This window comes from Oncorhynchus mykiss, chromosome 12, assembly GCF_057628025.1.
Source record: "Oncorhynchus mykiss isolate SJ-2025 chromosome 12, ASM5762802v1, whole genome shotgun sequence".
In the NCBI taxonomy this organism is placed as follows: domain Eukaryota; kingdom Metazoa; phylum Chordata; class Actinopteri; order Salmoniformes; family Salmonidae; genus Oncorhynchus; species Oncorhynchus mykiss.
The window spans coordinates 33,246,440-33,262,273 of record NC_143033.1 but is presented as its reverse complement, the minus strand read 5'-3'; the positions used below and the strand labels follow the sequence as shown (position 1 = coordinate 33,262,273).

At 43.7% G+C, this 15,834-nt stretch overlaps 1 protein-coding gene across 1 annotated transcript in view; it reads right to left on the bottom strand.

Annotated features, from left to right (window-relative positions):
• Positions 1–15,834, bottom strand: part of LOC110537469 (protein EURL homolog) — a 31,286-nt gene that overhangs the window by 4,452 nt on the left and 11,000 nt on the right. Inside the window, exon 3 of the mRNA XM_021623530.3 lies at positions 307–834. Coding sequence (XP_021479205.1) covers positions 307–834 — 528 coding nt within the window. The remainder of the gene's footprint in view (positions 1–306; positions 835–15,834) is intronic.

Below are 15,834 nucleotides of genomic sequence, written 5' to 3'. Positions count from 1 at the left end.
CTTGAGATGTCTCTGATGAAGGGAATGTATGCAGGAAAGGCAGATCCCCTGAAGCCTCTCCAGTGATGACTGGGCTAAATAACACTGGCTACAGTCTGACTTCTCTACCCTCCTAAAATGGTACACTCGTTCCCAGAGGCTTCCTCTAGCCCCATGCTTAGGCTACATCAATACAATGTTTATTCTGTATGCAGAGAGCTCACTTCTGGAGAACAGAGGGGTAGAACATCTGACCACAGCCAGTGTGGTGTGTTGGGAATAGAGGAAGCCAGTTAGTGTTCATTACAGTTGGTATAAAGAACTCACACTCGTCTCTGCTGTGGCCATTGTTTGAGTGCAGCAGCTGGTGGTCTCCTCCAGAACACTGGCTGTGGCTATGAAGACCCCTCCTCCCTGTGGACCCCCACAGGCCCCCCAGGCCCTGCCCGTCCTCCAGTAGCCCCAGCCCCTCGGCCGAGTGGCACTCCAGCATGCCTGTGGCGTAGTCCGGCAGCCCTCCTGCCCCCGTCCCCTGGTTCCAGCATGGGGTATAGCGAGGCACTTGGGCGTCTGACTGAGGAAGAAGTGTACGTTCTCCATTCTGGCTGTAGCAAAGGAGCTGGTGCTTGCCCCCCCGGCGGCCCGGACCTCCCTCTAAGCTGACAGAGTCTTTGTTCTGGGCGTACTGAACAATACGGCTGATCTTCTGGCTCAGAGCTAGCTTCATTCCCTCGTAGGCACTGCGGGAGACCTTGGAGCGGGACAGCTTCTGGTTGGCGATGAGGTGGTACTTCTCAAAACACTCCCGGTGACCCCGTAGGGATTTGGAGTGCAGGAGGGTCGCATGGGACACACCTGCAGCAAGCAGAGCAAGAGTGAGACACATAGCAATCAGTCAGAGAAGACAATTAGCTACATGTTCTGTTTAGCAATAAATACTATATGTATTTCAAGGTATTGAACTGAGGGACATATTTCTAGGAAACAGAGGACTAAGAACTGAAATGATACAGTAAAAAAAAAAAAAGGTACTGTTGGCTTTGCTCTTTTTTCAAAGTCAAGCCACTGCAGATTTCAATTATTTCCTGCTCTATATGCTGTTCTAGAAGGACATAAAACTATAACGCTCTTACAGTACTGACTTACCGCATTTGACAAACATTACCTTTTTGGAATAAACCCATTGAAAGCAGCCTAAAATGGGCAGATTTAAGTGTTTTTATGTCCAGTGGAAAGCTGATTATAGTGGGCTTAGCTTCTGAACCATTGAGAGAGCAGGGCTGGGAGATTGACCAATCTTAAAATGGACAGATATATGCTGGATTGAATTTACAATTTTAATAGGGACTATCTAAAGATTTTAGTGACCTGCCAGCACAGACTAACCTAAATGACTAGCTATCATCTTCTCAATATCTAAAACAGCTTTTCAAAGAAACTAGCCCATTAATGCATTTCAGGTCAACCGAATTTGTAAAAAGAACAGAGTTAAGTACCATCATTTTCAAAGATAAATGTTTTAGGCAGACCTTCCTGTTTAAGGATGTTTCTGAAATCATTCTGAAGAATCTCATTGAGTAACTATTAAGAGAGAAGTTGCTCTGCTGTGGTGTGAGAGACTGTGAGCGCTCCAGAGACTGTGAGCGCTCCAGAGACTGTGAGCGCTCCAGAGACTGTGAGCGCTCCAGAGACTGTGAGCGCTCCAGAGACTGTGAGCGCTCCAGAGACTGTGAGCGCTCCAGAGACTGTGAGCGCTCCAGAGACTGTGAGCGCTCCAGAGACTGAGTGTTGGGTCATATTAGAACCTCCAGCTTCCCCAGAGGGAAAGGATCACCTGGGATTAACAACACTTCCTCAATTTGGACTGCAAGAGGCCATTCTCTCTAACGCATTTAACACACAGAGAAAATGCAGGGGAATTTACCTCAGACCCCACATCCAAAGTCAAACTAACCTTGAAGTAAACCAGGGACACTGGCAATCATGTAAACATTGAATGGAGCGCACACTGTGTTGTGTGTTCATTTGTGCATGTGTTGTGAGAGAGAAAGTGAGCAAACAAGCGAGCATGTTTGTACAGGCTTCGTCTTCAGCCTACATATCACGCAGACAGACGTGCTGGAACCTGCAGCTAGGGGATTGGTCTAGGTCAAGACTGAGTACAAGGCAGTAAGACGGATGCTCGTTAGGTAGGTTCACCTCAGACACTTCTCCAGGAAAGATAGAAGAGGTAATGGCATGCGGCCACCAAATGGCGAGTCTAAATGTGCTAGGCCTATAAACGTACCCCCCAAAAGTTCAGTCAATATCAGTCATCAGAAAGCATTCGCCTCAGCTTTAAGATAAAGGATGAAAAAAACGAAAGCTCAAACTAAAATCATGTCAACGTGATAAGGCTATTTCCTGCTCTTTTACATTCATGTCAGGGCCAACAGGAAGACACTTAACTGAAGCCATTTCCCAGACAAAAGAGGAAGTGGAGGCCAAGAACTTTAGCCAAGCCCAGTTCTCAAACAAACACTTGGGCTGGGTGATATGGCCAAAATATCATATCACAATATTTTTCTAATTTATGGCGGTGGTGCAGTATTTTATGTTTCTGAATAATAAAAGTTTTAAATATATGTTAAGATTAGTGCATGATCCTAGAATGGCAACAAATTAGTGATATTAATGTTTTTTTCTCCATTCTTATAGTTTTATACTCGGACCAAACTTGGACAAAACTGACAGCGAAGTTGTCCAATTTGTAGAACTTTTCATTCATACTAAACAAAAATATGGATGCAAAATGTAAGGTGTTGGTCCCATGTTTCATAAGCTGAAATAAAAAGATCCCATACATTTTTCATACGCACAAAAAGCTAATTTATCTCATTTTATGCACAAATTTGTCTTTGCCAAGAGAATCCATCCACCTGACAGGTGTGGCATATCAAGAAGCACGATCATTATTACACAGGTGCACCTTGCGCTGGGGACAAGAAGAGGCCACTAAAATGTGCATATATATATATATATTTTTTTTTATTTTACCTTTTACCTAGGCAAGTCAGTTAAGAACAAATTCTTATTTACAATGAAAGCCTACGGGGAACAGTGCCTCGTTCAGGGGCAGAAAGACAGATTTTTACCTTGTCAGCTCAGGGATTCAAACCAGCAACCTTTCAGTTACTGGCCCAACTCTCTAACCACTAGGATACCTGCCACCCCAGCAGTTGGCATGCTGGAATGTCCACCAGAGCCTTTGCCGGAGAATTTAATGTTAATTTCTTTACCATAAGCCGCCTCCAACATAGTTTTAGAGAATTTGTAAGTACGTCCAACAAGCCTCACAACCGTAGACCACGTGTAACCAGCCGATGACCTCCACTTCCAGCTTCTTCACCTGCGGCATTGTCTGAGGTCAGCCACCTGGACAGCTGATGGATCTGAGGAGTATTTCTGTCTGTACTAAAGCCCTTTTGTGGGGAAAAACTCCCATTCTGATTGGCTGGGCCTAGCTCTCCAGTGGGTGGCTGCACCACAGCCCAGTCATGTGAAATCCATTAGATCAGGGCCCAATTTATTTATTTCAATTGACTGATTTACTTATATGAACTGCAACTCAGTAAAATTGTTGAATGTTGCGTTTATATATTTTTGTTCAGTATAATTTAGCACTATCAAAATATTGTTATAAAATGATATTGTAAAAATCCATACCGGTACGTGGATCTATACCCATTCACAATATAATCATCCAACCCTAAAAAACGCAGACACTGTGGGCAGCGTGGCTGCCTGTCACAGAAAACAGAAAAGCATTGAGTTGTTCAACGCTGTAGGCTTTAAGACATGATCATCAGCTGACTTGCTTGTGCTAACCAACCGGCACACAAGCACACCGTGTTTATACTAAGAACAAGCCAAATTATGCCTATACAATAATATTGGTGTGTACCCTGAAACAGACAGCTGTGAGGTGAATTAGTCTCATGAGGAAGCTGTGAGGCTAGAAAATTCTAGAGGCTTGGAGAGCTGGTCTGGGACTGTGTGTGTGTCCCTGGCTACTGAACATTCCTAAAGTCCAACCTGCATACCAGTTACCAGGGGCTTCATAAACCACCAAGCCAAAAGCCATGTATTAAGCGATCAGATAATCAGGCTTCGACCACCGACTGGTTCGTCCCATCACAAAATAACACAGGCCGACAACCAGAGCAGTGTACCACCAGCCAAACAGAGTGGAGCTAAGCTCCCAGCCATGTGCTAAGCAGCTTAGCAGCTAGCTAGCACTACTCTCTATCACACACACAATTCAGAGGTGAGTCAATGTCTTCGGCAGTGGCAGTCGACTCGTCAGAGGCATAAGCACGACACTGATGAGAAATAGGCTCCAGAACACAGGCCTGTGAATCATCCTTTTGTTGGCTTTAGCACATCTCCAGTGGAAGCCGTTTACCTGGCCTTCAGAGAAACAAAGCCACAGAGCAGCCACAGAACAACCTCATCTGAGCACTGTGTGAACTATCCACCATGCCCTCAGAGTCAGAGTACTGTTTGAATGGTATCGGTCTGTGTAAAAGCTAAGGGAGCATAGATAGGCAAACGCAAACGATCAGTGAGTAGGGTAACTCCTGTTTGAATTGAATGGTGTCAGAGTAAAAGCTAAGGGAGCATATACAGAGCAGGCAAACATTACATGAAGAATGATGCGTCACCATGCCATGGTTAGTAGTAACTAACGACAATCGTAAACGCTAATCCTCGGCGCTAAAGTAGTCGTGCTCTATCCATCTGATCTAATCATGCTCTGTCTATTTAGCAAACACACTTTGCCACAACTCTCCAGACTGGAGGCCGGGAGGGTCAGTGAATGTGGGGGCTGTCATGGAAACCGTAGGCCTAATCTTAACATATGTAATCTAAGACCAGACAGCCTGTATTTTCATGGCTCAGGCTCGCTCACTCCATCAGAACCTGTTCTTTCCCTTCTCTACTATTCATCAATGCTGTCCTAGACTGGAGATAGTAGGCCACACCTCTGATTATGTCTCTAGAGGTATGGCCAGGCTTAGTTTCAGAGGATCGATAGAATATCACCATTGTAAATCTACTGTAGACGTGTAGTTGTTTACTGTAAATGTCACTAACAGGCAATTTAGAACAAAAGGTGACGGAAATTCTGTTTTCTGAAAACAACTCACGGTTCCTTATAGTGTTCTTGGCAAAATGAGTTGAATTCTATCATGATGTGACGTTGGTTTAACCTACTTACTAACACTCCCTTAGCTATAGGGAACTGCTTTTTGTGTGTGTAGGCCTACATTGGGCAAGGACATTCGATTATTGACACAGTTTAGGAGTCGTTGGGGCCAGGGTAGGAGGTTGGTAGTAAAAAAATGGGGCAGGGGTCATGGTGATATCATGTCCAAATAGAACTTGACATGGCTGAAAGTGTCGCAGATGTCAACAGCTGCAGAGCTAAGCCTGGATCACAGACAGAGCTCACATTTGTACAGTACACCAGAGTTAATTAGTCACACTTTGGTCCTGCAGCTGCTCTACTAAGTGGTGGATGGGGAAGAATAGGGGCTTTTAACTGGTTGGGGTGAACAAAAACTAACCCAAGAGGTTCATATAGTGGGTTAAGCAGACATCTATTACCTTTTTAAGTTGCATTCATATTCATATACGCTGGTGATAGTGTATTTAGGCAGGTCCATCTAGATAGAGCTGAACAGCATATGGTGCAAATGATTAATGTATTAGCCTAAATATTCTACTGTATTCCAAAAACATTGGCCTATTACCACAATTCATAAAAGGCATTTGGTCCAAAGCTGGAATTAGTACTGAAAGCTACAGATTACACTTTACCACCCCAAAATAAATACCCTGAAAGCCATTCATGCTCAGTGGAGTGGTGGAATAGTAGCTCTGGGCACAGCTACGGCAAAGACAGCATGTTTCTCAATCTCCAACTATAGAGAGAGGTCTAGTGCCCAAAAGTTTTAGCATGGACGGCACCTAAGGATGTAACGATTCACCGATATGCATCAGTCCCCGGGTTCAAATGTTTAAGATATGAGTGCATTGGTCCCTGGGACCCAAAACGATCCAAATGTTGCATGCGTCGGTCAGAAAATCTGTGTTACAATTCGCTGGTCCACAATTTATTTTGTTCAAATTACTTATTTTACCTTCCGAAAATACCTAATCTTTTGTGACAACTGCGTCCACTCCAGTGCCAAGCTAAGTATGTAATTATGTTGACAGTCATTGATCTGCAATTTATTTTGAATGTCAAACAACCCCAGACAATATCAGTAGCTTAGTCAAACTGTGCGCTATGCGTAGAGTCGCACCTTGACCAAAGAGAGGGAGGCATATTCCTGATTTGGCACATCTGCGCATCACCTACAGCGGTCAAATGTTTATAAAAATGACTTGCGCAATATTAGGCATTATTTGTTGAGTGACAACCAACGTAATTATAGGAAGGCTACATGCCGATCAGGGCTTACATTACATTTAGATTATCGCTGAGGGTGAACCTGAATAGTTTTGCTTGAAACAATCTGTATGCAAACATGCATGTGTACTACCGTTCAAAGGTCAGGGGTCACTTAGAAATGTCCTTGTTTTCCATGAAAGCACACATGACGTGAGTGGCAAAATGAATAGGAAATATAGTCAAGATGTTGACAAGGTTATAATGACTTTTAATTGAAATCATAATTGTGTCCTTCAAAATTTGCTTTCATCAAAGAATTGTCTAGTTGCAGCAACTAAAGCCTTGCAGACCTGTGACATTCTAGTTGTCAATTTGTTGAGGTAATCTGAAGAGATTTCACCCCATGCTTCCTGAAGCACATTCCACAAGTTGGATTGGCTTGATGGGCACTTCTTACATACCATACAGTCAAGCTGCTCCCACAACAGCTCAATAGGGTTGAGATCTGGTGACTATAATGGAGTGGCCAGCACAAACTGAATACCAGCTGACTGCTTCTTCCATAAATAGTCATTGCATAGTTTGGAGCTGTGCTTTGGGTCATTCCTTCTTCAAGATCCCTTTTACCCTGTACAAATATCCCACTTAAACCACCACCAAAGCACTACCAGACCATCACAGTGCCTCCACCATGCACTGACAGATGGCGTCAAGCACCCCTCCAGCATCTTTTCTGCGTCGCACGAATGTTCTTCTTTGTGATCCGAACACCTCAGATTCATTTGTCCATAACACTTTTTTCCAATCTTCCTCTGTCCAGTGTCTGTTCTTTTGCCCATCTTAATCTTTTATTTTTACTGGCCAGTCTGAGATATGGCTTTTTCTTTGCAACTCTGCCTAGAAGGCCAGCATCCCGGAGTCTCCTCTTCACTGTTGACATTGAGACTGGTGTTTTGCGGGTACTATTTAATGAAGCTGCCAGTCCTCTTTCTAGTCTGGTTAGAGCCAGTTTGCACTGTTCTGTGAAGGGAGTAGTACACAGCATTTGACGAGATCTTCAGTTTCTTGGCTATTTCCCGCATGAAATAGCCTTCATTTCTCGGAACAAAAATAGACTGACGAGTTTCAGAAGAAAGTCCTTTGTTTCTGGCCATTTTGAGTCTGTAATCGAACCCACAAATGCGGATGCTCCAGATACTCAACTAGTCTAAAGAAATCAGGACAACAGTTTTCAGCTGTGCATAATTGCAAAAGTGTTTTCTAATGATCAATTAGTCTTTTAAAATTATCAACTTGGATTAGCTACACACTCAATGAAACAGACTCCAACCTCTCCACAATGGCCAAGACCAGAGAGCTGTGTAAGGACATCAGGGCTAAAATTGTAGACCTGCACAAGGCTGGGATGGGCTACAGGAAAATAGGGCAAGCAGCTTGGTGAGAAGGCAACAACTGTTGAAGTTCAAGATGACGGTCAATCACCCTCGGTCTGGGCATCAATGATCATGAGGAAGGTGAGGGATCAGCCCAGAACTACACAGCAAGACCTAGTCAATGGCCTGAAGAGAGCTGGGACCACAGTCTCAAAGAAAACCATTAATAACACACTACGCCGTCATGGATTAAAATCCTGTAGAGCACGCAAGGTCCCCCTGCTCAAGCCAGCGCAAGTCCAGGCCCGTCTGAAGTTTGCCAATGACCATCTGGATGATCCAGAGGAGGAATGGGAGAAGGTCATGTGGTCTGATGAGACAAAAATAGAGCTTTTTGGTCTAAACTCCACTCGCCGTGTTTGGAGGAAGAAGAAGTATGAGTACAACTCCAAGAACACCATCCCAACCGTGAAGCATGGAGGTGGAAACTTCATTCTTTGGGGATGCTTTTCTGCAAAGGGGACAGGACGACTGCACCGTATTGAGGGGAGGATGGATGGGGCCATGAATCCCAAGATCTTGGCCAACAACCTCCTTTCCTCAGTAAGAGCATTGAAGATGGGTCGTGGCTGGGTCTTCCAGCATGACAACGACCCGAAACACACAGCCAGGGCAACTAAGGAGTGGCTCCGTAAGAAGCATATCAAGGTCCTGGAGTGGCCTAGCCAGTCTCCAGACCTGAACCCAATAGAAAATCTTTGGAGGGAGCTGAAAGTCCGTATTGTCCAGCGACAGTCCCGAAACCTGAAGGATCTGGAGAAGGTCTGTATGGAGGAGTGGGCCAAAATCCCTGCTGCAGTGTGTGTAAACCTGGTCAAGAACTACATGAAACATATGATCTCCGTAATTGCAAAGGTTTCAGTACCAAATATTAAGTTCTGCTTTTCTGATGTATCAAATACTTATGTCATGCAATAAAATGCAAATCAATTACTTAAAAATCATACAATGTGATTTTCTGAATTTTTGTTTTAGATTCCGTCTCTCACAGTTGAAGTGTACCTATGATAAAAATGACAGACCTCTACATGCTTTGTAAGTAGGAAAACCTGCAAAATCGGCAGTGTATCAAATACTTGTTCTCCTCACTGTATATACTCTCATTGGCTATGTCATAGTTTATTTTTAAAGATAAATATTAATACATTACTAGCTATATAAACACTTTTACTCTCTAAAAATGACAAAGGAGCTAGTGGGCGATGGTGATTTGAAATCAAAAGTTGCTCCCCCTATCTGATGGTGTGGTAGATTCCCAGTTTCCCTTATGGCTCAGCTAAGGTCTACATGACCATAGATCTAAAAACAAATAAATAAATAAATGCCAGCTCAGAGGGCCAGCTCCTGAGCTTCATCAGCAGTAGATTTTAATTTAGAATGAAAGATGAATGTGTTTATGGAACAAATTTTAGTGCATCGGATCACATCAATTCGTTCCTCTAATCTAACTGAATCGCACTGAATCACTTCAAACTAAAACGTATAGTTTCTGTATCGTATCGGAACCAATGTACCTAGATATCTATCGAATCGTCTTGAAGGGGAAAGATGCACAACCCTAGCAGCTCCATTTAAGACATTCATCATTTTGAAGAGCTGGTCAACTGGATGGGACTTCGTATGGGTTAAGGAAGGATCACATAACTCCTTCCAGGTCACCAGAGGGATCAGCCTTTAACATAGGCTAATCAGAGCAGTTTACACCTCAAGGTGAGAAGTTCGTTTAGACCAGAGAGCAGCACAATGACCCCTAACAGCAGCACATAGCGGCAGCATCAGCTCCATCATTCCACTGTATTAAGTCCGACTGAGCCTCTCTCGTCTCTGACGTTGGCTCAGGTTAGAGTGGCGGCTCTCTCAGGTGGTTAGCCTACTCTGACTCAGCAGCCGGAGGCCTGTCAGCTACAGGGAAAAACAAACTTCAGCTGTGAAACGTATGTATTCTGACTCATTGCTGGTTAAATCTTCAAAGGATATTGAATGCGTTTAGTGCTCTTCTGAAAGAGCTCCCAGGATCCCATTTACATAGAGGGATGAGCACTCACTGCTGTGGTGAGTGGCACTCAGAGGTGCAAAAAAAACACTTTAAAAACAAAAAAAGATGGCTCAAATGTCCCCTAAACTCAAATATAAAAAAGCTTAGACAGAGACAAAACATAGGCTAGGCTATAGCCAACCACAACTTCTATAAAAACAGCCTCATCTCTCCCACAGAGGAACATCAAACTGTAGCTTGTCTGACCTGGAAGACTGTTGGGGGTGTGAGGGAAGGACTGCAGTAATAGTCATGTTCCATTGTCTGCACTAGAGGTCGACCGATTAATCGGAATGGCTGATTAATTAGGGCCGATATCAAGTTTTCATAACAATCGGAAATCGGTATTTTTGGGTGCCGTTTTACACAGTTAAGTTACACAGTTAAGTCAGTTAAGAACACATTCTTATTTTTATACACCTTTATTTAATCTTTATTTAACTAGGCAAGTCAGTTAAGAACACATTCTTATTTTCAATGACGGCCTAGGAACCGTGGGTTAACTGCCTTGTTCAGGGGCAGAACGACAGATTTTCACCTTGTCAGCTCGGGGGATCCACTCTTGCAACCTAACAGTTAACTAGTCCAACGCAATAACGACTTGCCTCTCTCTCATTGCATTCCACAAGGAGACTGTTACGCAAATACAGTAAGCCAAGGTAAGTTGCTAGCTAGCATTAAATTGATCTTATAAAAAACAATCAATCATAATCACTAGTTAACTACACATGGTTGATGATATTACTAGATATTATCTAGCGTGTCCTGCGTTGCATATAATCTGACTGAGCATACAAGTATCTAAGTATCTGACTGAGCGGTGGTAGGCAGAAGCAGGTGCGTAAACATTCATTCAAACAGCACTTTCGTGCGTTTTGCCAGCAGCTCTTCCTTGTGCGTCAAGCATTGCGCTGATTATGACTTCAAGCTGATCAACTCCCGAGATGAGGCTTGTGTAACCGAAGTGAAATGGCTAGCTAGTTAGCGCGCGCTAATTGTCGTTTTGTTGCTGGTTCGAGCCCAGGGAGGAGCGAGGAGAGGGACGGAAGCTATACTGTTACACTGGCAATACTAAAGTGCCTATAAGAACATCCAATAGTCAAAGGTTAATGAAATACAAATGGTATAGAGGGAAATAGTCCTATAATTCCTATAATAACTACAACCTAAAACGTCTTACCTGGGAATACTGAAGAATCATGTTAAAAGGACCCACCAGCTTTCATATGTTCTCATGTTCTGAGCATGGAACTAAACGTTAGCTTTCTTACATGGCACATATTTTACATGGAACATATTGCACTTTTACTTTCTTCTCCAACACTTTTTTTTTGCATTATTTAAACCAAATTGAACAGGTTTCATTATTTACTTGAGGCTAAATTGATTTTATTGATGTATTATATTAAGTTAAAATAAGTGTTCATTCAGTATTGTTGTAATTGTCATTATTACAAAAAAAACGCTGATTAATCGGTATCGGCTTTTAATCGGTATCGGCGTTGAAAAATCATAATCGGTCGACCTCTAGTCTGCACTGTGTTAATACTCTGGGCCCCAGTGCAGCAACCAATCTCCATGAAGCATCGCCACACACAGCTGGTGCAGGAGGAAACAGAGGAGAGGAAAAACACCTAGATAGCACTGAAGTAGCAGTGTATAAATAGCCACTACCATTACTGCTGTAGCCACTGACAGAAGCACGTGGACACAAACATACTAGAGCTTTGCTACCGGACCTGAGCTGGACGGCCCCCAACACTAGACATTGGGTTAGGGCCAGGTAGGGCATGTTCTTTCATCAAACGCTCTTGGATATCATTTTCAAGAATTACTAAATTGATCACACATTTGCTTCTGCCCTGCTGTGCAATGTATCTGTACAGTCACATCTGACTAAGATCATAACTGAGAACACTGTCTGAGCTGACAGGGGAGACTTACACAGAAAATAAATGTTCTGTGAGTTTAGAGTGACGAAAAGTAGCTAGCTAACAGCTCTCTCACGTCTTGCCATTGAGAAGCCCAAAGCAGAGCCGTTGCTATGGACACTCACACACGCAGAGCGGCAGCTCAGGGAGCAGGGGACAGACAGTGACAAGCAGCTAATGGATATGGGGGAAGTTATTTCTGATTCAGCAGGGCAGGGCCGTAAATTTGGAGGAAGCAATCAGACTGGGTAGGGTAGGGCCTGAATGTCATGAGCATTAAATGTCATGTAGACCTCTAAGACCAAACATAAGCAAGCACACTCAGACATGACAGAACAGAGCTTGATCTTCATATCCTTTTTTCACACTGAAGGGGCCAGACAGGCTGCACAGTTCCCTCTTCCAACCTATTCAAAACAACAGACTGCTACTGCTCCTACTGGACCTGCCCTGTTGTCTGTGTGGTTTCCACAGTCAATAACTCAATGACCACAAAAGAAAGTGTCTCTGTCAACGTCAGCCTCTTTTTTAGTTGATATGTTGTCACTGGACCCTGACAAGTCTTCTTGCTAGCTACAGTGTGTGTGTGTGTGTGTGTGTGTGTGGGGGGGGGGGGGGGGGGGGGGGGGGGGGCGAGAGCTTGTTAGTGCTGTGTGTCGGTGCAGTGTGTTGTCTGACTCTAGCTACACGTAAGGAGTGTGCGTGTCAGCAGCTAAAAACAGACAAGCCTGAACATCTATCCTTCGTGCTACGTTAGGGGGAAGCTGTGGGTGTGGAGTTGAAAGTGGTTAGACACGCACAAACAGCCCTATAGACCTACCCTCCAACAACAGTGCAAGCATGTAGGCCTAGATATCATCTGTCTTGAACTATCAAATCTATCCTAGTAGATGAGAATGTGGTGTCGCGTTGATGAATATTTAGCAGCGCTAACTCACCCATGAGGTACAGTCCGAGCGAGCGAGATACTGTGGGTGTTACTCAAAATGCATACTACCGTGCTGCAAGCACGCAAACTGGAGCATGGGAGGGTTGGATGAGTCCAAATCAAAGTATGAGAAACAGAGCACAGAGGGCACTTCTCAGATGTGTACTCCATTTGTACATATTTTGAAGCATGCATAGATGCAAGCTTCAACGGAAAGTAGTCACAGGAATATGACGCAACCACGTAAAAGCAATGCAAATTTTCTTGAAATTAATGCTGCTGATTATTTGAGCTGTAGCGTGAGAAAATAAACTGATTTCGGAATTAAATGTTGTGCATTCACATCTCATATGTTGCCTGACTACAATATTTTATCTTGATACGTTAATAAATACATACTGTGTTAATGGTGGCATGTTTACCTGCCTACAATACCGACTGTAGTGTGCGTAAATCATAAGCACATAGTAAGTCAATAGGGCAAACTGGCTAGCTTCTAACGTTCCTGTTACTTAGCTAGCTACCCACAAAGAACTTACATCTAACCTTGCATAACATTAGTTGCCACATATATATCTAGCTGATAATTATGAAGTAAAACGTTTGCTTTATGAATAATCTTGTTTTGTCTTTATTGCCATTGTCCTGGCTGGAAGAAGGTTTAGTGAATGGTAAGTCCATTGTAAGTCAATAGGGCTAACTGGCTAGCCACAAAGAATTTGTAGCTAGCTACCTAAGTAGAATTGACATCTACCTTGCATAACATTAGTTTTAGGTCATTTTTGACTGTTTAACCTCTCTTGAGTAGGGGGCAGTATTTTGACGTCCGGATGAAAAGCGTGCCCAAAGTAAACAGCCTGTTACTCAGGCCCAGAAGCTAGGACATGCATATAATTGGTAGATTTTGATAGAAAACACTCTAAAGTTTACAAAACTGTTAATATTATGTCTGAGTATAACAGAACTGATATGGCAGGCGAAACCGCGAGGACAAACCATCCCAAAAAATAGCTGTAGTGTTTCCAAGCACATGGAAGAGAGCGCGTTCTTTGGTATTTTTCTCAGGTAAAAGACAATAACGATTCTCCGTCTTAAATGTTATAATTTTATTAATGTATTTAAAAAATTTTTTTTTATTTATTTCACCTTTATTTAACCAGGTAGGCTAGTTGAGAACAAGTTCTCATTTGCAACTGCGACCTGGCCAAGATAAGGCATAGCAGTGTGAACAGACAACACAGAGTTACACATGGAGTAAACAATTAACAAGTCAATAACACAGTAGAAAAAAGGGGAGTCTATATATACATTGTGTGCAAAAGGCATGAGAAGGTAGGCAAATAATTACAATTATGCAGATTAACACTGGAGTGATAAATGATCAGATGGTTATGTACAGGTAGAGATATTGGTGTGCAAAAGAGCAGAAAAATAAATAAATAAAAACAGTATGGGGATGAGGTAGGTGAAAATGGGTGGGCTATTTACCAATAGACTATGTACAGCTGCAGCGATCGGTTAGCTGCTCAGATAGCAGATGTTTGAAGTTGGTGAGGGAGATAAAAGTCTCCAACTTCAGCGATTTTTGCAATTCGTTCCAGTCACAGGCAGCAGAGAACTGGAACGAAAGGCGGCCAAATGAGGTGTTGGCTTTAGGGATGATCAGTGAGATACACCTGCTGGAGCGCGTGCTACGGATGGGTGTTGCCATCGTAACCAGTGAACTGAGATAAGGCGGAGCTTTACCTAGCATGGCCTTGTAGATGACCTGGAGCCAGTGGGTCTGGCGACGAATATGTAGCGAGGGCCAGCCGACTAGAGCATACAAGTCGCAGTGGTGGGTGGTATAAGGTGCTTTAGTGACAAAACGGATGGCACTGTGATAAACTGCATCCAGTTTGCTGAGTAGAGTGTTGGGGTACATCAGGTTTGATTATAAATGTTGTTTGACTTATTTTGAAAAGTTTTAGTAACGTTTGGGATTCATTTTGTATGCATTTTGATGGAGGGAAACTGGGTGGATTATTGACTGGAGCGCGCCAGCTAAAACTAAGTTTTATGGATATAAAAGGACATTATCGAACAGTGGCAGCGATTACAGCCTGGAGTCTTCTTGGCTATGACACTACAAGCTCGGCACACCTGTATTTGGGGAGTTTCTCCCATTCTTCTCTGCAGATCCTCTCAACCTCGGGCAGGTTGGATGTGGAGCTTCGCTGCACAGCTATTTTCAAGTCTCTCCAGAGATGTTCGATCGGGTTCAAGTCCGGGCTCTGGCTGGGCCACTCAAGGACATTGAGACTTGTCCCGAAGCCACTCCTGCGTTGTCTTGGTAGTGTGCTTCGGATCGTTGTCCTGTTGGAAGCAGAACCTTCGACCCAGTCTGAGGTCCTAAGCGCTCTGGAACACGTTTTCATCAAGGATCTCTGTGCTTCGCTCCAGTCATCTTTCCCTTGATCCTGACTAGTCTACCAGTACCTGCCACTGAAAAACATCCCCAGAGCATGAATCTGCCACAATTATACTTCACCGTATGGATGGTGCCACATTTCCTACAAATGCCATTCAAGCCAAGAAGTTCAATCTTGGTTTCATCAGTCCCGAGAATCTTGTTTCTCATGGTTTGAGAGCCCTTTAGGTTACTTTTGGCAAACCCCAAGCGGGCTGTCATGTGCCTTTTACTGAGGAGTGGCTTCCATCCTACTATAAAGGTGGACTGCTGCAGAGATGATTGTCATCCTGGAAGGTTCTCCCATCTTCACAAAGCAACTCTGGAGCTCTGTCAGCAACAATCGGGTTCTTGGCCACCTCCCTGGCCAAGGCCCTTCTCCCCCGATTGTTCAGTTTGGCCAGGTGGCCAGCTCTAGTAAGAGTCTTGGTGGTTCCAAACTTCTTCCATTTAAGAACGATGGAGGCCACTGTGTTCTTGGAGACCTTCAATGCTGCAGAAATGTTTTGGTACCCTTCCTCAGATCTGTGCCTCGTCACAATCCTGTCTCGGAACTCCACAAACAATTCCTTCAACCTCATGGCTCGGTTTTTGCTCTGACATGCACTGTCAACTGTGGGACCTTATATAGACAGGTGTG